General features: G+C 36.8%; 1 protein-coding gene across 8 annotated transcripts in view; it reads right to left on the bottom strand.

Annotated features, from left to right (window-relative positions):
- FCHO2 (FCH and mu domain containing endocytic adaptor 2) overlaps positions 1–24361 on the bottom strand; it is a 95300-nt gene that overhangs the window by 6792 nt on the left and 64147 nt on the right. For 2 of the 8 annotated variants that reach the window (XM_030003790.2, XM_041120704.1), the window contains exons 12-23: positions 23481–23535; positions 20777–20955; positions 20177–20191; positions 19733–19757; positions 18963–19005; positions 18183–18277; positions 14007–14516; positions 12487–12590; positions 10256–10385; positions 5538–5649; positions 4765–4920; positions 2483–2615 (exon numbers count right to left, since the gene is read on the bottom strand). In XM_030003790.2, coding sequence (XP_029859650.1) covers positions 2483–2615; positions 4765–4920; positions 5538–5649; positions 10256–10385; positions 12487–12590; positions 14007–14516; positions 18183–18277; positions 18963–19005; positions 19733–19757; positions 20177–20191; positions 20777–20955; positions 23481–23535 — 1557 coding nt within the window. The other 6 variants (XM_030003791.2, XM_041120703.1, XM_030003793.2 and 3 more) reach the window with 6 other exon arrangements.

Raw genomic sequence — 24361 nt, 5'->3', positions numbered from 1 at the left:
GAAGTTTTAAATCCCTCTGGCCCATGAGGTTCCTTCCTGTTCTGGCTTTGATAAGTCAAAATAGTTTTGTTTTACTCTTGTGTTCTGCCTTGCACCAGAAGCATGCTTGCGGCAAAATGACTTCATCCTTAGCAGTTGTGTGCCATACCAATTCAGCTGCCCCAGCAGCCAGCAGCAGAGGGCAATACCTGTCATTATGGGACAGGCAGCCAGCAAAACAGTTCTTGCCTACTCAAAGCATTATTTTCATGCTGCAGGAGATTTGGATGCTGCTTCTGTAGCTGAGCTTGTGCTACTGCCCTGCTGGATCTCTATCACCTTCCTAGTCTATCTGAGGAATCTTCTATGTCCTGGTGTGCCCTCTCGCCTTTCCTTGGCAGCCCAGAACCTTTTCTATCAGCCAGGCCCTCCACATGCCAATGCCTCAATTTTCCCCAACAGTAAAGATCTTAAATAGGTTCTTAATAGATTCTTCCACAGTACTCATTCTGCAATCCAAAGAAATGTTTTGTTCCATCTTTCTCAGCAATTCTGTGTGCCTAACATGCTTTTTATAGATTCAGTACGCCAAGATTTTAAACTATATTGGTAGGATGTAGAAACTACAATGGTATTACTAGCTGGACTGACAGGCTATTTTGTTTTTTGATGTAGACAGTTGTCTCAGACGTTCAACCGCTTCAATGCAGGCCTAGCAAATATCTGTTCTCCCTTTGATGTGAGTCTGTCCGTCTTGAATTTTCATGAAGATTTTTTATTGACAGCCAGAACATCTTCTCACAGATTCACAGAATAGTTGAGGTTGCAAGGGACCTCCGGAGGTTTTCTGGTCAAACCTCCCTGCTCAAGCAGGGCCACCTAGAGCCAGCTGCCCAGGACCACATCGAGACAGCTTTTGAATATCTCCAAGGATGGAGATTCCACAACCCCTCTGGGCAACCTGTTCCACTGCTCGGTCACCCTCACAGGAAGAGTGTTTCCTGTTGTTCAGAGGGAACGTCCTGTGTTTCTGTTTGTTCCCATTGCCTCTGGTCCTGTCACTGGGCACCACTGGAAAAAGCGTGGCTCTGTCTCCTATGTACCCTCCCTTCAGGTATTTATATACATTGATGAGATCCCCCATAAGCAATCTCTTCTCCAGGCTGAACAGTCCCAGCTCTCTCAGCCTTTCCTCATGGGAGAGACACTCCAGTCCCTTCATCGTCTTTGTGGCCCTTGGCTGGACTCTCTCCAGTATGTCCATGTCTCTCTTGCAATAGACAACCAGAACTGGACACAGCACTCCAGGTGTGGCCTTACCAGTGCTCAGTAGAGGGCAAGGATCACCTCCCTTACCTACTAGCAATACTTTGCCTAATGCAGCCCAGGAGACCATTTGCTGCCTTTGCAGCAAGGGCACATTGTTGGCTCATGTTCAACACGGGTGTCCCCCAGGACCCCCAGGTCCTTTCCTGCCAAGCTGATTTCCAGCTGGGTGGCCTCCAGCATTATTATATCAGTGCATGGGGTTGTTCCTCTCCAGGTGCACTTCTTCTTATTGAACTTCATGGGGTTCCTGTCACCCCATTTCTCCAGCCAGTTGAGATCGGTCTGGAGGGCACAATGACCCTCTGGTGTATCCAGAGGGTCCTCCCAGTTCAGTGTCATCAGCAAACTTGCTGAGGGTACACTCTGCTCCACTATCCAGATCATTAATGAACCTGTTAAACAGGACTGCAAACTTAGTATTGATCCCTGGGGTATACTGCTAGTTACTGGCCTCCAACTAGATTGACCGTTCAGCCAGTTTTCAATCCACCTCAGTGTCTGCTCATCCAGCCTATAATTCACCAGCTTCTATACGAGGATGCTGTGGGAGACAGTGTCAAAAGCCTTCCTGAAATATAAGTAGACAATTCCACTGCTCTACCCTCATCCACCAGGGCAGTCATTTCATCATAGAAGTTTATCAAGTTGGTCAAGCATGACTTTCCCTTGGTAAATCCATGCTGGCTACTCCTGATGTGTGCCTGTAAATGGCTTCCAGGATGACAAGTTCCTTTATATTGTGAGAGGTCTGAATGTCATATGTTCTCATATGTTACAATTCATCAACTACAGCACCCAAAACTGATGCAATTATAAAATCAAAACCAGTACAACTACAAACTCAAACAACCCCCCACCAAATCCCCTAAATTCAAGGAAAATTTGATTTTGCTCACAAATACCTAAAGAAGCAGTGTTTGAAGTTTGTACACATGAATTGGAGTGACGTGTGAGCAAGCTGAAACTGGTCATGAATCCAAGGGAATGACATGAAGCATAGCAGGAATGCACTAAGCTTACGCATTGTAAACAGCGACATACCCAGAACTGGTCTAGATGAGGGATGACAGTTTGTCTGCATGCTAGCAGACAAAGAATAATTCTTTTAATTTCTGTGTAGATATCAAGTCTGCCAGAGTTCCTTAAAAAATTCCAAAGGGAAAGAAGTGTTTACCTGATACTTTAAAACATCTACATTGTAATAGGATGCAGATGGATTCTGCTCTGATAATTTCTTGAGGTAGACAGTTATAGCTTGCATGTTCATCCAAAAATCCCTAGTACTGGAGTCACTTTGTGACTGATCACTACAAACAAAAAGAAAAGTAGGAGTCAGAAGGCAACACTGAATTTTATTATTTTGGATGTCTAAAAATTAAGATTAGATCTTTCCAGTTCTCCACTATTTCAAGCAAGAATTTGTTCTAATGCTTTATAACACACAATTAAGACAAATGAACTCCATGTTGCATCTGGTAAAAAGTCTCCTTCCAGGTTGTGGAGCAGAGAGTTTTCTCCACTGATGATCTCCATCACAAGATGGAGTTAATGCTGAATTTGGATTTTACATTTAATAAACCACAATTTTAATACAATTAGATGCTGTGAGGATGTGTGGGAGGTGGGGATGAAAGTGGTATTTCAAAATGAACATTATCCAATTTGGTATAAAACCTAAAATGATAATTAGCTCGGGTTATGACATAGCTTCGCTAATGCACTGAATTAAGATTTGTGCTGTATGTGTTACCATACTTTCATATATTTGTAGAGAGTGTAAGATTTCAAAATTTTTTCAGTTAAAAGTGATTTTCAAATTATTATAAACAATTGTTTCTGAGATACTTATAGTTGCATTTAATCTTAGTAACAATTTATTATATCACTTCAATATGTAGGCAAGAGCGCGCATGACTGCAGAAGCAAAATCCTGTTTGGGAGCTACTGGAGCATGGTGTTCTGCTGATCAAGAATATTTTCAGCTCTGGTTGCATCAGGTTTATTTTGAATAAGGAAGAAGCTTTTAAGAAAACTGACTCAAAACCAAAATTCAAATCACTTCAGAATCAAAGACCTCCTCTGAATATCTGTGGATGCAGTGTAGAACTGCATCCATCCCTAAGGAGGAGTGCAGAGTGTGTGGGCAGAGTGAAAGCTGACAATGAGCACCTGGAACACAGTAAAATGACTGCAATGGGTTGAATGTCCTAGAACAGTGACTTACATACCAGTAGTCTGTCCAATTTACTTAGAATTTTGTTCTCAATACTGATGTGATGAAATTTCCATTTTCAGTAAAATATGTAGATAAACACTTACTTATCACTACAGAGATCTTCCACAATTTAAATAAATGAAACCAGTAGTAAAATCTTCCTGCTGCTCCACAACCAAGTGCAATTCAAATCAGAAATTCTGACACCACCACAAATATCACTCTCAATAAAAACTTCAGTCTCAGTAAAATACCAAGCAACTGATACCCTTTGTAGTATATGATGAAAAGTCAGGTTATTACTATGTGGATTTAAATTTGTAAATATCCGTTACATGCATCCTTTCCAATTAGAGGTGAAGTGTTACAGCACTCCGACAAGAATACTCCAAGAATACATTTTCACTTTTTTGCAAAACATACTTTTTCAGTGTAATTCATTTGGTCAGATAAAGTTCTGCTAACATTTCAGTTATAAACTGTCATGTCAAAAAGCGATTAATTTTGTATGAATCATTCATTACATTAAGTATGAATGATCAAAATGAAATTAAATACGAAAGAATGGATGCATATATTTGATTCTTTATTTCAGTAATTTAAAAAATGTAGCATCTAAAAGCATTTAACTTGTTTTCAAATTATTTCTCCAATAAATGAAATAGAAACTGCTCAGCTGAAACAGATCTCTGCTAAATAATTACAGCTTTTATAATTTTTTTTTTAAAAGATCTCCAAGTGCTGTGATTATCCTACAATCAGCAGGCTTTTCTTCTAAGAATTGTCCCAAGCATGCTGCTACACACCTGAGAGATACAGTTATGTAATGGATCTGATCTACTGTAGAAATGATACAGCTTAAAAATACGCTGGTAAGTGACAAATGAGATTAGGTGTAGCTCCTACTACTTGTTTTCCATGTAAGGCTACTGTTTCATCATTTAATCTTACCATTGTTACTACTGTATAAAGAAATAATTTATAAAACGCACATAAAAACACAGCTACATTTACAAACTATTTTTTATGGCTCCTGTTATACTCAGCCCAAGTTTCAAGTCCAATAATCACTGAGATTTTTAATGGTGGCAGCGGAGAACTAAGCTCAACAAGATTAATTCAGGAAATTAGATTATGTATAAGCAAATCAACAAGACTGTAGAGAATTCTGATGTACATATACAACAACTCACACTTTACAAATCACGTAATTTACTACTATATTAAAAAAAACACAAAACCTGTATACAAGTTGTGCATTTGGAAGAATCTGCTCTAGTTTGCTTGTGTTTTTCACTCTGAAGCAGAGCACAGCTGGAGATGGGTTGCTGGTGAAGACTTTAATAATCCCACTTGGGAATGATACTGTCATATCACCAGTAATCTTCACAATACATCTAGAAGAGAATGAAAACATCAGTTTCCATGCAACTCATTAACTGCCTAGTTTTAGTACTAATACTAATACTAATTTTAAAGCAATCACTTCCACAATCTGATGAACAGAATTAAAAACAGAAAATCAATTTCAAATGAGGGTAATGTGACAATGTACTGCCACTTTCAACTTGGAAGTCAGATGAAATAAGTAAAGAAAAAAAGTTTAGCTGGTTAAGCATACAGTAGTCTTGGTGGATATTTTTTAGGCTTTGAAAACATGGCACAACTATGCTTAGGCCAAGGCCTAAGTAGCATAGCAAGGGATGTCACAGAGGGAATGAGGTGCTTTTACTTGCCCAAATTTACATGTAGCACCTACCTGACTATAATAAAAATCCTTCTCATATTTTCAGTGCTCTCACTGAACACTTTTTTATAAAGCAGGGATATATGAGCTCCTAGCAGGATGCAGGCCAATACAGAGCAATAAACCACTGTTGCCACTTATACCAGGGAAAAAAACCTCCTTTGAATCCCCATTCTAATATATATACATTTTCCCCCAAAATATTAAAACCAGTGTGTTTTCTTATTGTAACTTATTACATTCAAAACAATTCACTATTTAACTAACTTTGTGGGATCTGCTCCTTTAAAGTAGGCGTTAACAGATTCAGTAAGGGCTACTGCAACAGGCAAGGTGTCCTGGTTTCCAAGGCTGACAGGGCTGGGACCACGTGAAACACCTAGAATACATACAGTGTATAGGTTTAATTTTCAAAAAGCTTAGCAACAGATTTCAGAATGGTTGACTACATCTGTAATTTTCACAAGAGGTTACTACCATCAGTAGCGTCTGAAGTGTTACTTGAAAAGTGTGTAGAAAAATATAAACATAGTACAGCACAATTGTACCATTGAAACACTGCTTAGCAGCCTAAGAAAACAGGACTACAGTTTGACATTATGTAAATGGACAGACACAAGGAAATACATGTGAGACAGAGGAACACTGCATTAAAATGGCTACTGATGCAAGTGAAGTCAACAGATCCAAAGGAAATTAGACATTGACTACAATACTTAAAAAAAAATAAAATCCCTACTGTATGCTTATTGTATAGAAAAGGTATGATAAAATGGTCATGGAAATGCAAAGAATTAATTTACAGTATGCATGAACTTAAATGCAAATACATTAATATTACCACACATAAGCGAACAGTTGAACATTCTTTCACCTATTTCAGCCAACAAAGATTACAATTCCCAAGCAGAAATTTTTGGAGAATCCTTCACAGGTGACTTTGCCAACACAACAGAGTTCCAATGCATAGCTATAAAAATCAACTCAGACTTCATGCTAAGGCTTTTTGAAATGTGTGTGTACAATTGACAAAAGCGGTTGTCACAGGATTTTACTTTTCACCAATTTTCTATATGTGTACTGAATATAAAAGATAATACTGGAAGGTCTGTGTTTTTATTAGTGCAGCAGTGTAGTGGAGAGCATCTTACTAATTTTTTGTGCCACTGCTGAAATGGCCTGTATCACATATTATCCATCACAAAGGAAACACAATCTTTCTCGTTTCATGAGCAAGTAAGAAATTTTTCTTGCATATCATAAAGTAGAAACAAAATACTTCCATATAATATTGCTCATGGCAAACATCCTATTTGCTCTAAAACAGTGGCTGTGCCTTCTGAGGTTTTTCAGAATAAAAAAGGAAGTTGCGACCTTGTTCTTCACAGAAGGTCTAACATGAGATACTAGACCTTAAATTCAGAGGTAAGTGAAAGAAGTAGTAACAACAATAGAGTAAAAGACAGGTGTTTGTCTAATTCTACTTCCTCACACCTCACTCTCCGTCATGATTTCTTGCCTAAGGTAGTAAAATGTTCAGAATACTTCTCAGCACCATGAAAAAAATCTTAGTGCAACATTTAGGCTTCCTTAGATCAAAAATTATACTCTAGTCAGCAGTGTTCAAAAATTCTTAGATGAACGAAATATTATGACACTGGCTGCAAAACACTAAGTTATTTACTTTTTTCAATATAAACATTAGGTTTGTTTTATTTATTCTTTCAGACAACACATGGGCCATGTTTCTAAAATTTTTTTTCTCTCACTGAAAACTACCAGTAAAAGCTGTGATTCTCAATAGTCTCAGGAATCCAGAAATCATGACTTCAAGAAGCAAATGTGCAGTAAAAGAACAAGTTAACAACAGCCAGAATTCTGTTTGGTGAAATACTGAACTCCAGAAGTATTCTCCACTAAAGCCAAAATATGCACTCAAGGGATGTGGCACTATGTTTGCTGGGGTGTTTTACTGTCTTTTTCCCCAATTTACTAAGGAACAAGAAACAATTGCAAAGCAGATAGGAGGTGACTACCCTGCATTAATTATGCCAGATTGTTTACAGATGTATACATTATTTTTAATGCTTTTACTTATAATGGCCTTCTGTATATTTTTATATTGATATTTGAAAATTATACAGAGTAATGAAAATATATAAGTGATATTCCTATCAGTAAAAGACAAATACTGAATTTTTGTCTGAAGAGTGAAATTTATCAGGAATAACAACACTATTTTTACTTTTTTGGGGGAACATTATAGCAAATATATATATATATATCTATATAAATTTCTGACATGTATTTACGGGACTACAAATGAGATAGTTTCTCTCTTATTTGCTCTGCCCCCACTGTTCATCACCTTTTGATTCATAAAAATCTATGCGTTCTCCTAAAAACCAATAAATTGAAACAAGTGTAACTGCTTAACCTAAGTCTGGAAGTCATTGTTTTGTTGCCTTGCTGCTGAAAATACAATGCAATGCAGTGATATCCAGCTTCAGGGTCTTCCACGCCTGCTGCAAGCTCTCAGAGGGATGGGGCATCACAGAGCTGCGCCAAGGTGGTCTAGCTGCATTGCAGGCTGCAGCCCAGCTCAAGGCTCCAGTTCTAGCACCTTCGGCAGTAACAGCAAAGCTGGCTTCAAAGCCCTGCCACGTGCCTCAGCCCCGACCACCATTAACAGCCCCTGAGCTGTGCTGACACAAGAGCTAGTGACACAACCATGCAAACAGGTACACTGACACACTCAAGGAGGTTGCCAAACTGCAGAATAAAAGACTGCATCATTGGTCATAAAAAGGGCAAATAAATAAACCTGATCAAATGGTTTTAGTTCTGTTTAGGAACAAAGATTCAGACAATTTTAATATTGGCTAAACAGCTGTCATGAAAATAAAATTTATTTTAAAGAAAGATTACCTTTATTATGTGTATCTTCAAAGATTTGTATTATAGAGAGAGACATTTTTACCTACTTGTCTTACGAGAATAAGGATTGTCAAAGTAAAAATGTATTCACTTCACTTGAAAGAAAATAGCAAAGACAAACCGAAGAAGCAAGACCAAGTTTCAGGTTGGTTGGGGTGAGAAAGGTAGAGACAGAAGATTATGTTACATAAAAGTGGTTATATCAAGTTCTGGTGATTTCAGCAACATATAACTTGTTAAGTAGTTGAGCTTCCAAGCTACTTGTATCTGCCAGGTACCAGAAATAGCTGGAGAAACTTGTTTCAAAAGAAATACAATTTTATGAGGTGTGGTGTATTAGGATGATTAGCTGACACGTAAATCTGCTTTGAGTACAATACCTGGTGGTGTCTCACAAAGCTTTTCAATTGTAGGAAGATTTCCAATCAAAAGATCATCCTCTATTACATTTAAATGAAACGAAACATTGCAAGAAAACAAAATATTTCAAGCAAAACCAGATGTTAAAAAATTAAGGTATGTAAAAATACTTTGCAAATTAAAATAAGGCTAAAGCATAAAAGAAACATTGAATTACGCATGCTTTAAAGTTCACTTGGAAAAAGATAATTAGAGTCAACTCTCCATTATTCAGAACAAATAGAGTAAGGGAAACACTGGATTGTGCAAAAGTCAAAAGAATACAGACAGCAGTGCAGAGTATATCCTCATGCCTCAAAGTCATTCAGCCATCTGCACTGTCCTTCCCAGCCTTCCAGGACTATTTAATTCATACAGTCAGTGCATATGGAACGGGCCTTGTTTATTTTTGCTAGGCCAGGTTAATGACCATGTCAAACCTCGGTGTCAGCACACACCTCCTTACCTCTTCCCTCACCTCATGATCTCACTCTGTCACTGTCTCCAACAACACACACACTCAGAGCTGGGGCTATTGGTGCTGCTGCCACCAACTTTTGGTTCCTTGGCACCAGTGCTGAGGCCTAAGGATGTGAGCCTGGATGGACTTTGGCAACCAAAATATCAGTTATCTTTCTGTAATGCTTCTCAGCATTTGGAAAACTGGTGGACGCTGAACTGTAGCAGCTAAGGCTGGGCAGACCTTACTAGCTTTGATCCTGCACAGGGTGGAAACAGCTGCACTGCTTTCAGTGCAGGTCTCCCCCTAGAACCTGTGCAGATGCTCTCCTGAGCTGCTGAGCCTGGGTGAGGAATCCTTGGCATCAGTAACATTCACAGATAACTGAGTGTTAACTCAGGAATCTGATTTAACTTGGGACTAAAGTGCTAACAGTGTTCAGGAATGAAATACTTCAATTGTGCTAAAGAAACAAGTTAAAGTGTCTTAAAAAAACGCAAACAAACAAAAAAACCCCTAATAAGTTTCCTTTCCATTTTTTATAACCAAATATCAAAACTGAAGGACTTCCCTTTAAAAACATAAGAAAACCTTCTGAAATTAGTGGCAACACATGAAGACTAATTTGCTTTTCATCTTCATCTTTTTTGTTTGTTTGTTTGTTTTGCTTATACTAAACACCTCTGTTTAGCTTATATACTTCACAAACTTGAAGAAAAAGGTGCATTAGTTTCATTTTTTTGAAAATTGCAATTAGAGGATAACAAACAAAATAAAAAGAACATAGAAGAACTCAATTTTGTGAACATTTATATTCATTCAAATTTATCAGTATCCACAAATATTTCTGCACCTATACAATAACATCATCTGAACAAATAGATGATAACATGTTGTGCTTGATGACTGGATATACAAGCATACCAAATAAGAATTCATAGAATATTAATTTTGAAAAATATTTCCCTGAAGAACATGCCATAATTGGATCTATGGTCTAATCTAATTAAATCCACTGGCCTGTCTCTCAGTGTCATTTAGAAGCAGGTATTGCAAAGGATGCTTGAAGTACCTAGACTGGACTCACATATGGAACAACTAACTCCAATGAATGGTTTTCCTAACAGGTAGAACCTAGTGGCAGAATAATGCTATTTCTAAAATAAGTTAAATGGTTAATTTAACTTACCAACTGTAGGTGTGTTTGCTGCACTGAGGGAAGCAGAAGAGGATATTGAGGAAATGCTCTCTGCACGTGCCAAGGGAGCTGCAGGAGGTGGACTTGAGTTGGAGGTCAACGGAGGGCTGAATGGCCTAGGCTGAACAAAAGAGATTACATGAGTATTACACAAAGTGGTTTTAAAGAGATGAAAAAAAGACTGTAAGTAGAAGAGTTCTTCATTTCATGCCCCAATCAATTTCATAGTGTTTCTCAACATAGTTCCTTTAACGCTTTTTCTACCCTAGTTTTTAGTGTAAAACAGAGAACCCACATTTTCCATTGGAATCAATTCCATTATTTCATAGATTATCATTATTAATTTTTTGCCTGGGTAGTTAAGTCTAATATATTTGATTATGTAGCAGCCTGTCAATAATTGTGCTAAAACACAGTAGCAGAACATAAGCATACAGCCTTGTGTATGTGTGCAGCAAATGTGGATTTACAGAGTTAAAGGAGAGCTACTAACAAAGTGGAAGTGAGTCCAGCACAGGGCAACTAAAATAGTTGGGTCTGGAGTACAAAAGAGGTACAGGCTGGAGGACCTGCGTTTGTTCAGCCTGGAGAACAGAAGCCTAAGGAGCAGTCTTTTACTAGCTAAAAGGGGGTAAAAAGAAGGCAGAGTCAGGCTCTTCTCAAAGGTGCAAGAGCTACAGCAAAGAAAATTTCAGCTGAAATTAGGGAAAAAATTCCTTCTTGTAACTTGTGGTTAAACACTGGAACAGATTGCCAAAAGAGATTGAAGATCTCCCTTTCTGGACATTTTCAAAACTCAGCATGTCCCTGAGCAACCTGATGCAATTTTGAAGTTGGCCCTTCTTTGAGCAGGAGGTTGGCCTAGAGATCTTAAAAAATCCCTTCCATCCTAAATCTCTGGATGGTTTGATGATTCACTTAACTGTTAAGGTTAAGTAATAATCATTTTGGGATTAACCTATCTAAGAGGTACTGGAACACCTGAGGCATCTATTTTGGCTGGGTAACTGTTTTTTTGTTTTGGTTTTTTTGTTTGGTTGGTTGGTTTTGGGATTTTTTAATTTTTTTTGTTTTTTTTTAATTTCGGTTCGATCATGCTTGTTGCTGTGTATGTGGTTTTTATACAGACTATGGGAATTGTAAAAGGAGTTGATATATAATGAAGATAACTGTCCATCTTCCAGTTGTATCCAGATAATAGCCAATTTCTAAAACAACAGTATAAAATGAATGTAGCTTTGTGCAGAATCATACTTTATAGCAGAACAGTACCAGCTGAATTCTTCTTTTTAATTATGATGACATGAAGAACAGATTCCTTGGTCTAAGAGCAATTACTACAATTTTATATTGGAATAAGAAAAGAATCTCAAAATGAACCCTATTCTGACCTTATTCTGACCTTACAGAAATGCAAAACAGTTTAAAAATATTTCAGTTTTGTCAAAGCATAAGACCAGAATTTTGTCCATAACAAGAATATGGTGAAAATATCTTGCTACTTTGAAAGAGAGCAAGAGGATCTTACCACGGTAACATTTTTCCAAGTCAGTAAGTCAAATGAAACCCAAAGAATCCTAATATTCACAGAGGAGATTAAGCATGGCTTGGTCTGATATGCTGTCTGGGTATTTGCATTCTTTGCCACATTCCTTATCGGCAGGTGGACCTACTGCAGACAGTGAGCAGAGATGCAGGCAGTGTGCAACCTCTCACTATCCTGATGGGCAGCTGCTGCAATCTGCCACCTCCCTTCTCCGCCAACCAGCGCCAAGGGCAGAGAGAAGTCACAGCAGGACTACTTGTGTCAACACATGACTGATAAAGATCTGCTTAATACCATTCATTCCCCAAAGCTTTGGTGATATCCCTGAATCAATGGAGCTTTGTTAATAACTTCACTAATATTTCACATTTTGAAAACTTCAATCTCATACACATGCTATCCTTTCATTATCAAATTATTGATTTGTTCAATTAAAAACATTCAGCCGATGCAAAAAATTATGTTTTGGACCTCAGTAGTTCTATTAAGAATTATTTTAGTAATATAGTAATATAGTTATGAACAACTTCCATGCCTATCTGGCAATGGTAAAAATTTGCTTATGTGATTTTTTGAACATCAGCTGGAAAGTAACTCCACTGTAACAATATAAATGAATGGTGTATCTGAAGTCAAGTTACAATGGAGAATTAAAAAAAAAACAGTCAATACATACTATTTCATTAATCCCACTAAGTTTCCCAGTAGACAGTTTTGGTCTTGAAGCAGGCCTTGGAGGGGGTACAATGGTGCTTACAGAAAGAGGAGTTGTGGGCCTTGCTGAAAGAAAGCAAATTTAAGGAAATAAATATTAGAAAGGTCACACTGAACATAAATACGTACTCACTTGAATAGAATAACTGCAAGTTATGTTTCTATTAGAAGTTCCTATTTTAGAAAATCCATTTTGTAAGATTTACCACTAATCATAAATGCTTTTAAAATAGGGCCATGTGATACCCTGAAAAGTGACTCTAAAAATGGCATCATGGGCTTTCTCTTTTTTTTTTTTTTTACACCAAATTTTGCCCACTGAAATCCCATTGACTTCAATAAATATACACCAGCGTAACAGGTAAATTACTCTGTTGATTGTAAGAACACACTAAGTCCTTATTATCTCTTAGCCAAGCTATCAGAAGTAAAAAGCAGTTAAAAAAATAGTGCCCCCATGTCCTTCTAAACCTAATAGAAACAACTAACAGATGGTAGCAGCAGTACAAAGATGCCACTTTTACAAAGTCACTTTTCTGAATAGAATGAATAGAACTCTATTTTAAAATAAATGTTAGATGCCATCCAATGAGTACACCAGATCTAAAATTAACCTCAAAATAGACTGAAATCCTAATATATGACTGCTGTTACAGTACATCCTATTATCTCCCTCAAATTATTCTGGATGGTTCTTTTTTAATTAAATCAGTTAATGTTATTTAAAATGCAACTTTTAAGTATTAAGTTTTCTCGGGCATTCAGCATAACTCTGCTGTGGTTTAAGTATGGGAGTTTCATCAGACTTGGGAAGAAAAAAATTAGGCTAATACCGACCACATCCACCTTAAGAGTTGCAAACTCTAATGTCCCCAGATAAATTAACTTCTAAAACATCAGTCATTCCTGTAAAATTCTTATTATGTCCCAAGCTGACAGTGCATGCTAAACACCAAGTAGTCTGCTGCAGTACCACAGGTATTCAGTGAATCATGGCACGCTTGCCCAAATGCGCTTTACTGTGATATCATCAACGCTTCAAAATACTGGGTGTTAAAAAAGAACAGTTTTAAATCCAATTTATTTAAATTTATTTAATCTGAAAATATCTATACAAAGCCATTTAGGAATAGAATTGGTTTTGCAAATTCAGTCACTTAAATTTTTGAGATCTCACTGCTGACATCCCAGAAAAACACATTCTTATTTCTAGAGAAGCAAAGCACTGCATAGTTAAGAGAAAACAATGCTTTTAATTGAATAACTTGAATTTTTCTTCTTATTTCAAGCTGAATATTTACTTCATTGTCATAACTTCCAAGGAATTTGGTGCTTACAAGCAGTTTAGTACGTTCTAAGTAAAAAGATGAGTTAATTTTAACATCAGGTGAGTGATAATAACAAAAGAAAAATGAGTCCGAAGTTTGCTTTTTGGAGTCAGTTATTAGCAAAGAGCAGTAACACAATGCATGCTTGCCATACCCTTATTTGTATGAGCACAAGAAGACACTAAACTATAGTCCAGTAGTGCTGAAGATGATGCGGAAGAAATTTCAGCAGCAGTGCCAGTTTCTTCAATGAATAATTGTTCATGGCATATAGTATTATTGAAAAGGTCACTTTGATCCTCAGAAGCACAGCTGTTGGAAGAATTCCCAAGCAAAGCAGAAGAGGCAAGGCAGGCATTTTCAGTTTTAAAATGCAATCTTTGGGGCTCCTTCTTGTCTGTGCTTGTGTGTGTAATTGTAAGAAGTTCATCAGCAAATGAAATCCACTGACTCTGAGACCGTGAAACACAGGATAAAGTACTGGTACTCCCTGATGGTGCTGCTGTAACACCAGATTTGCACAAAGTGCTGATGGTAAAGTCTGGTGAGGATGGGCTTATAGACCCAGAATCTGTCTGGTGTCCAAGCAAAGACTGAGATACTCTACACCCAGGCAAATCAGTGGTAGATGAGAAGGAGCTCCTATTGTGCTCTTTCAGTGTAGCTGAAGAAAAAGGGAAGAATTGAAACTAGGACCAACACTGAAAAGATAAAAATTTCAATATTCAAAAAAGTATTCAATATCCATTGCATGAGGATTACTAGCCAGCATGAAAAATAATGGCTCTGGTAGGCTAAAAATCCCACCACTTACAAATAAAAGAAAAAAACCCCAGCCACATATCACATGTACTTCATTCACACTGCCAATCATGTCACTTTCCAGTTTTTAAGTAAACCAAAACGTAATTTATTGTATTTCTCTCCACTTAAGGCCCTACTTCTCATGACTTTCCTTATTCCTCTAACTTCCTCCCTGTCTTGGTTTAACTTCCTCTCATCTTTGTCTTTTCCTTCTGGTGTCCTACTCCATTTTTGTTTCCTCTCCATAGCTTTCTGCTTTCATTTCTTTCCAAGTTATTTAATCAAACCTATCCTATTCTGTTCCTTCCAAACATTTTTAGCCTCTCACCCTTAACATTTGTAATGGGAAGGCCCAACATAAACGGCTGTCCAGTGAATGAATGAAGACAATGCAATCCTGAGATCTTGTTTGATATTCTTCTGTCTGCATCAACCTGTATCTAGTGAGTACCTATATGTATAAGGCATCATCCACCCCAGTTTATTTCCTCTCTCATCCTAGAATCTTCAGGCTGCTGGAAAACAGGAGTTTTCCACAATTATTCCCTGCACTTGGCTGTTGCCTGTTGCAGTAGATGACAACAGAAGCAGAAAACGCAAGGTTAGTCAATTCTCAACATCTTGCAGATTGGCAAAGCTAGGAGCAACAGCAGAGCGACATACAGAATCAAAAAAGAGAGCAACACATTTAAAAGTTCAGATCAAAAGTGTAGGTGTCCTCTCTACAGTGGTCCTTTTGCCATGAACAAGTACATTCTCTAAGCCCACATAAACAGAGGTTTAACATAGCTTTCCCTTTCTAACAGATATTTTAAATATCATTCAAAGGCTTTAAAATACTACTGTGAATCCTGTTCAAAAAGCAATGTGGAAATGTTCAAAACTTTTAAAAATACATATGGAGGAAAATGAGGAAGATAAATAAAAAGAAGCATTTTTACAATATTAATAGCTGGCTAAAAAATGTCTGTTGTGTTTGTTCAAGATAACAAAGTTAGCTTAAACTTCTAATAAAGCAGGATTATTCATGGCTGACCAAAGTTTACTTCTGTGCTGCATAAACCACTGTCTCCTCAAATACCATGGTAGTTTAAGTGTTCAATGATTAACACAGAGTTACGAAACAATATCTAAAGAAATGCTTTAACAGTAAAAAGAAAAAAGTGATCTGTGGGACATGCTACATCATGATATGCAGATTTGCTGTATACAAAATAACTAATCTATGTAATTTAAGTTTTGGATTGAGATTCTCAAAAGCTTTAAGCATCAGCTTACCTATATTAACCTTCAAGTTGAAGATAAAACACAGATTTCAAGGAAAATACAATCAGATCAAAGTTGTGTATTTTTTAAAGTCTTTAGAACTAAGCTGCAGTTTAGTGAGCAGCAGAACTTGATTTAAACAACAGTATGACCTACATCAATCCAGTATTTTTTTTCCCAAATGTATTAGTAATTTGTTATACTTTAGAACACTCACTTTCTACTTAACTCCATGGATCACTTCACAAGTGTAAATTCTTAGTTAAATTCTTAGTTAACTCCTAGAACAACAATCCCTTAAATAATTATTTAGCAGGTAAAGTTTGCCAAGGCACAGATGTCTTATAGCTAAAATTGACTTATGCCCACAGGACACTATATTCCACCAATTTCAATGAAATGAAGGGTTCTGTGCATAAGCCTCTTTCGGGTATGAGGGCTCGTGTAGATGACTCTCCCCCAGATATGGCTACAGAGGATGTTACAGATCCAAATTACCTGTCACTACTCATCAGCCAGAGACTACTTGCTCCACAGTTCTGCTGCCAGGAGGGACTGTATGAACGTTTCCTACCCTGCTTTGACTTCCCATCCAGGCATAGCAATAAACAACTGGATACAGTAACAACCATCAGCACAACAAATTAAGTATCCTCTGTCTTCCTCTACCAACTCCCAACACCAGACAAGCAAAACCAGATTATTTTGAGAAAGCACCACTTCCTTTCAGCATATTGCAGTAATAGATATCTCTATATAATTTATCCTTAAATATGTCACAAATTTGGATCCACTAGTCAATAATCCTGACTGGTTACCTAAGTGAGGAAGAAACAATCTAATAATTTCCGTAAACTAGATTTGTTAAAAACCGTAACTTTTAAGGAACACAAATTTGTACTGAAAGAATAAGTTCCATTTAAAACCCAAAAGGTTACGTAGCAATGCTGGTTGCTGCTAAAAGGACATTACTAAGGCCAAGAAGAATTAACACTAGTTGTGCAGAATTCCCCTATTGATACATGTACTCTTCCTTACTGTTCTTCAGTCTGTATGATTAAGCACAGAGGAAAATGGCCAGAAAGCCATGATTGTGAGCAAAGAAGTGAGGTCTGTTATAACTTTTGGAATATGAATACCTAGCTAAAAGAAACAGTGAACGCTTCTTTTCTCAGGTAAGTGGAAGGAGAAAAGTCTCTACATTAAGACAGCAGGGGTGGAAAATAGATAGGCAGTAGGTAGACTGAAAGGAACTATGGAAACAGTGTATCTGCTAGTGTTAGAAAATAGTAGATTCTGCTTTAAACCCCCAAAGATAATCAACATAATAAATAATTTAAATAAATACTTTTAGTAAGCAGGTCCTAACATAGCCATAATACCTGTTTTTGTTTTGGTCTCTCCTTCCTTTTTCTGAACTAGTTTCTCAACATCTCCTGCTCTCAGCCTCTTCAACACACGTAACCACTCATATGCCATTTTGCCTCCCTCTCCTTCACTGCCTTTTGGATGTAACAATGCATATTGACTAATTTTGTATTTTATTTTTTTTTCTCCTCCCCCAAAGAACAGGTTTCAGGAAAGCCTGCCAGCGTCTTGCCCACACTAATATCCCTCAGAATCCTGCACCACAAAATTCCCACACTCCCTCCCCCTCTGCCTCCCATACTCCTCAGCCCACCCTTTTCCTCCCAATACCCCTGCCCTCAGGTGGTGCCAGGAACTCCCCCTTAATTCTAGTCTCAGCCCTGCCATTTTTATCTGGCTCCCCTTGGATTATGCCCGCACACCTCCTAACAGAATCATGGTTTCCTACAGGAAACAAGTTCCAAACAGCAAAGCTCCACGGTGCCTGTGTACTTTCCTGGAAAGAAGAAACCCATCCCTATTCACAGTGCAAGCTCAGCTTGTCTCACAGTTGCTGCGACAACCTCCACTTAATCTCCGAACCCAACCAGCTGAAAAAAATAGGATTATACGGCTAGATGGTGATCATTTTTTTGGAAAGTGAGAGAAGGTGATAAAAAAAGGCAGAAGCAAGATATAATTTTCTTAAGGTTTCTAGTGTTCCCTCTTCCCCCTTGCTCCCTAGCTTGAAAGCCTGATACACTGCACTCTCAGTTGCGTAAGATAGTATACCACTTTACAAAATTCTTTCACTTCAATAGTCAAAGCACGTCCCCTTGGAATAACTAAAAAAGCAACAACAGAACATCCTGAAGTATATAGAGAAAACATTTTCTACTACCAAATATTGTACCTGAGGAGGATGAGGATGCCAAGGAAGCTGAAGAGGAAGACTCAAGAGAACTGCTGAAGAGTGGATCCCATGCCAGGAGGTCGCTGTTCCCCTTTCTATATTATGAGTTACAATTGGAATATAAATGAAACATGTATATACTCATAAAAATCAAATGACAATTTCAGTTGTAGTTTGATAATACAATAAATATAATAATATGATAAATAAATTTGATAAATTCTTCTTTATTAGTTAGTCTTTGCATCTGGAAATAAAAAGTACTTACAAATTGCAGGTCAAGGAACTGATTTACACATAAAGAGACTATCTGAACTGACACTGTGGTGCAAGTTTGTGTGTGGACATACTTCATAATGTCAGTTAAATGACTGTCATTTTCAAGGAGACATACCTCTTAAAATCCATTTCTTTCAGTATATGCATACATAAGCAAGGTATACAGACCTGTCCAAATTTAGGGCTTGTAATCTGAAACACTTTACCGGGGAACACTATAACTGTCTTAATTATAATTTGAGTTTTTAATAAAACCCCAGTATTTTATAATCATGTAATTATAAATATCGAGACAGATCACAATGAAGCAAATGTATTAGAAGAGGAAAACAAATAGAAATCTCCACTGTTACATAATTACTCCTTAACTCTTAAGATACAATACATGCCCAACTTAAAATAGCAGTCAGCTGATATTTCCAATGAGTTTCCAAGTATTAGATCAAAATAAGACCAAATTTCTGCAAAACTGTATTTGGTAGAACTTTAAATTTAACTTACTCATTAGTTGGAGCAGAAAGCTTTGATTTTGTTAACTCTTCACCTAAGCAAAAGACACAGTATCATCACCAAAGCTGTGACACACTAAAATAAAAATTCCAGCTTCATTATAAAAAAGATAGTAAATACTAACGGTTGCAGTTCAAAACTAATTATGAAATATTAAAATGGAAAAGACAAAATACAGTAGTTCTGATAATATATATTCAGATACTCCTGAAAAACCTTCTACTAGGAGAGGACTACAAAGAGCAATGGATTCTGGGGGGAAGTGCTGTTCACTTGAAATGTCTTCCTTAAATTACAGTTGACATAAATATTATTCTTCAGTAAATGTGGCTTGGTTTCCCACTGAAAAAAACCCTACAGGATAGAGACTAATGCTCTGTCCTCTATCTCCATGACCATGTTTGTGTTTGACTATAAAACAGAGAGACTGTGCTTTGCTGGTTTGTGGATCATACTAAACTTGAGTGGGTAGAAGCGTTTTAAGAACTTGCACAGGAGTCTTTTCCATGGGGTCCCCACTTTGGCTCTTGGATGTGTTCCTCATTACTGTCACAGCCAGCCTCATCTGTTTCCCAGAATAGGGAACAGCTGAGTGTATAGAAAAAGAAGAGGTATCTAGAAATGACAAGAGGAATATTTTTTCCTATTTGAAATACAGATACTTAATAAGTTTCTTTCTTCAACAATTAAAAAACAATCTATTTTCATGCTCTGTTAAAAAACTAACATAAATAGACTAAAAGTTAAAGATTCACACTTACTGGATGAATTTTGATTCATTTGTGCCTAAAATGAGAAAAAAAAAAAGTAAGAAAGGAATAAATTCTTCTACCAACTGTTAAATAAAACGCTTAACAGTCCCAGGGTTCCTATTTCAATTCAAATTCCTATGAGATACTTTGCCTTCAATGCCAGGCAAAACATTCTGAGCTTGCAGAAGGCCAGAACATGAGCCAGGTCAGAGCAACCAGTGCACACCCACCACACCAGTAAGAAAAGGCAGGAACAAACACTGTAGAACTGACAAAGGGAGCAGTATTACTAAACCCCTTTACAGGCTGGGGCAGTAAAATTAAACAGCTTATATATCACATGGTATATATGAAAAGAAACATTCCTAACGTTTTCCCAATAACTCCCCTCACATACTACAGTGACTTGTTTTTAATCTAAAAATGTGAATTAATAAGCCATTCTGTACTTACAGGACTGTGTCTCTGCTTTCAAAACATGGGGGAAAATAAAGAGAAAAATCATCATTATTATTTTAATATGTTGTGCACAATATTTTCCTTAAAATCAGAGCCGTTCTTATTCTGATCTGAATATTGTACTAACATACTTTAATACTATTTATTTATAGTATCACCTCATGGCATAAAGGATCATTCTGTGGATCGGCATAAAACATCAATAAAAGCTGCACTGTAAATGTTACATGTATCCACATTATATGATCTGTTTTAAAGGTTTGTATATTATTCAATACTTATTAGTAAACTATGTTAAAAGCCATGGTCAGCTAACTGCATGATGTATTCAAATGTCTTGTGGTGGCAACAGCACAAAGACAAGGACTGAGCATTCCCAAGACTCAAAGGAAAGTTAAAATCTGAGAAGGGAGAATTACTTAATGTTACACTGCAATAAAGTGTACCAAAGATGACCCTTGTGCACAAGAAAAAAAGAATCATTGAACTTGAACCTAGAATAAATTCTGAACATTAAAATATATGTTTACACTAAAGATTCTTTACCGCTTTTCTCTTCTATGCATTAAAAATACAAAGAACAAAATAACTTACAGATATTGCTGGAGAAAGAGTGATGTTCCCTATAGATACTTTTAATTCATCCAAGGAAGGCATGGTATATTGAGAGCTATTATGTGCCTGGACAGGTTTTATTTCTACATGGAACCTCCTGGGTTCATCATCTTCAGAGTCAGAATCACTGGATGAATAGAAATGGTTCTCTTTGGTATGTTTTTGTCAGTTAAGGTGGAAATACTTCAAATCCATCTGCTTAATCCATTTCATAATTACACTCTACAAAACGCTGATATTAAGTGAACACCACAGATAAACAATGTTGCCTAACCTCTTTGTGTGCTTATACAGACATTTCAGATATATCCACTGTCCAAAATTCACAACTCAGAGTTAAAATTTAGTTTTTATAGTCCATTCATCTTCATAATGGTATTCTGTTCTGAAAGGCACTATGTCATATAACTGAACAACTGCATATTTGAAGGCATCAGGATAAATTAAAGATTCTTCAGTAGCAACACTTCTGCATGTTAAATTTATGATTTGTAAGACTCAACAAGGGATTCTAACACACGTATGAAAAATGTAGAAATCTTTTTAAACCAAGTGAAGGAAAGCCCTAGCCTTTTTAATTAGCAGTGAAATGCCAAAGGTACCTGTACCAAGCATTAACAGTAGAGGAAGCAGAAGCAGCAGCCACTATTACTTGCCCCTTTTGCAGAGTGGCACTGAAAATTTTGCAAGAAAGAATGCCAGTTACACAGAAGATTGCACAGTAAACTGATCAATGTCAGCTGCTTAAAGCACTGTCATCCTTGGCAAAAAAGGAATCACAACAACAACTCAGTCCTCAAAATAAGCAAAATACACAGATGAATTTAGCCTTGGTTCTTTATATGCACAGGAGCTGCACTGAACAAAAGCTCTAAAAGGCCTATGCTAAGTCTTAAAAGATGCATTGGTTTTGACAAGAAAAAATTTGAATTTTTTTCTCTATTTAAACATAAAAGTTCCATACCACCTAGGGGGAGCATCCATATTCTATACCTTGCTTGTTATTTTCACTTGGAAATATGCTAGCCATTTGAATTAAATCTCTGCAAACTATTCCTTGATAAAGATTAGAAGCTGAACCCTAAAGACATTCCAAATCCATTTCAACTGAAAGAATCCCTGAGTCATGGTGAGGAAAAAGTCAAATGTCTTCATCTTACAGCCCATCTGTCCCCCCAAATGGATCATATCTAGAAAAGAAAGCTTCAAAGACAAGTCATTTTTCATTTCATCAAAAGATCTCTTGTCTTGAAAGTTATCACCAAGTTTCACAATTCACTTCCCACGAATCAGGCAGCTCTTGTAAAGTGCTTTTTAAACACTTAAGAGTGGACTTAAGACTGACTGCCATTATGGTAAAATAATGTCCTCTAACAAATCATCTCAAGAGTTCCCACCAACAGAATAAATATCTACTCTTGGAGGCTAAGGAAGGAAAAGAGGAAGGGAGCTGATGAATTCCTGGATCTGATAAAAATCTTCACAAGCTGAAGTACTACCTAGCTGATAGGGACTGCAAATCATTGAGCTTTTTCACTGAATGTATGGCCTTTTCTATTGTTTCACAACAAAAAGGATGATGTAGAAAAGGATGCCCAGATGAATCATTTACAAAGCATGAATGTTGTTCAGTCCTCTCTCCCTGCCATAAATTCATGCAAAGCATGAAATAATGACCCTCTCAGAACTGGATAAAAGTCTTTCACTTTTCTATCAGTTTTGTAAATAGGAGATAACACGAACTGCTTTTATCAGTATAGGAATCTTCACTGGTGGCAATAGAGGCATGTTCTGCAAAGTTGATGAAAACAGAGAAGCTATGATGACGGACTGGCCCACTTCAATGTGCTGCTAACTGCTCAAAAGTTTTCACAATGTAAGGTAACTGCAAAGTGTAAGTTTACCATTTATCTGCAGTAGCCAGAGAATTCAGTGAAAACATTTCCAAAAATGAGCTATCTTGCTTACATATTAGGCTTGCTTAGATCTACAGCAATTATTCCCAGCTCTTAAATAGAGCTTCCCTCTGTTTCTGATGGGAAGAAAAAAGAGGACAAGAATTTTTTCCTTCAAAGGAAGACCAGAGAAAAATCATGAGCCTCCACAAAAAATGACTCATAACGAAAATCTATTCTGCATATCAACGCTATTATTAAAAAGACAATAAAAGCTAGAAGCACCAATTAGAAACAGGATGTGGACATTGGTAACAAAAATCCTATTTCTAGACTGCTCTGGCTCCCAGTCTTTTTAATGGTGTTATAAAAATGTGGGAGGGTGCAGGTATAGAACAGATAACCACTCCATATGCTTAAGAAAGATTTACAAACTTCACAAACTCTCTGAGAGCTTTTCAAGGAAAAAAATCTGCATGGTCACCTTAAAGCTTTTATTCAGGCTTTTTTTTTGTTTTATTTTGTTTTTTTTCACTTTCAGACAAAACACATCCTCTTAAAGTTCCCAAGACATTTGATCTAATCTTTAACATTTGCACACCCACAAAATCTAAGATAGACAAAGTTCTGTACATTTTGCAGAAGCTATGAACATAAGAATACAAGGTTGCAACACAAACATGAATGTCATTCATCTTCCTTTACTTAACACTCAAATCAGTACTTCCTCTCTCCAAAGAATTGTAGTAACATCAAATAACTTGGCACAGTAATAGTGAAAAGGATATCCTGTATTGCTTCTGGTTTAATGCTGTATCCTTCATCATCTACATCAGGAAAGTTCTAAAAACAACAACAAAAATTATGATATTGACAAATAACTAAAACCCCATGTTCTTGCATCTGACTGAATTTTATATCACTGACAAATTAAAATTTGATTGCAACAGCTCACACAAGTCATTGTTATTCACCGTTAATTATTACAGTTATCTCAAGTTATGATCTGTAGTTCAGAAGTAGCATGACAAGATACCTTAGGAACAGAATACAACAAAACAACCTCCAAATTTCCTATGAAAACTGGCAAGTTTGAATGCATCTGCTTTTACTGGTACTCTATCAAAAGGGTCAGAAACCAACAGGCTTTACCATTGAGTGTTAAATAAGCTACAATTCTCTTGGCCTCAAATATTTTCCCAATTTCTACTTCTAATTCTCTCAGCTAAGTCACTGGAGGCTCTGACGGCACTGGAGCAGTTTGACTAATAGAGATTTACACAGTATGGCTAAAATATACCTTGCTGTTATAAGTCATGAGATGTAACAAAATGCCTTACACTGGAGACTTAAGTGGACTAGCAAGGAACCACTTGAGATACTCACTTTGAATAGCTTTTGAATTACAGAGCAAGATAAACATTAAAATGTAGTTGTCCCTCTATTCCTTTTACAGATACCACAAATGGGATGTCCGATATTTTACTAAGAAACATTCTCCTCTGTACAGCTCTCTAAATCTAGCACTTCTGAATTAAATGGAAGGAATTTAAACATAGATCAAACTTTCTGCTAAAAAGAGTAAGAAATACAATCTTGTATAGGAGATGTAATACTGTACCCAATTAAATAGCACATCAAACTAAGGCCAAAAAATAATCTTAATTAT

Source organism: Aquila chrysaetos, chromosome Z, assembly GCF_900496995.4.
Source record: "Aquila chrysaetos chrysaetos chromosome Z, bAquChr1.4, whole genome shotgun sequence".
NCBI lineage: Eukaryota > Metazoa > Chordata > Aves > Accipitriformes > Accipitridae > Aquila > Aquila chrysaetos.
Note: the sequence above shows the minus strand (reverse complement) of the source record. Positions and strands in the feature narration are given on the sequence as shown.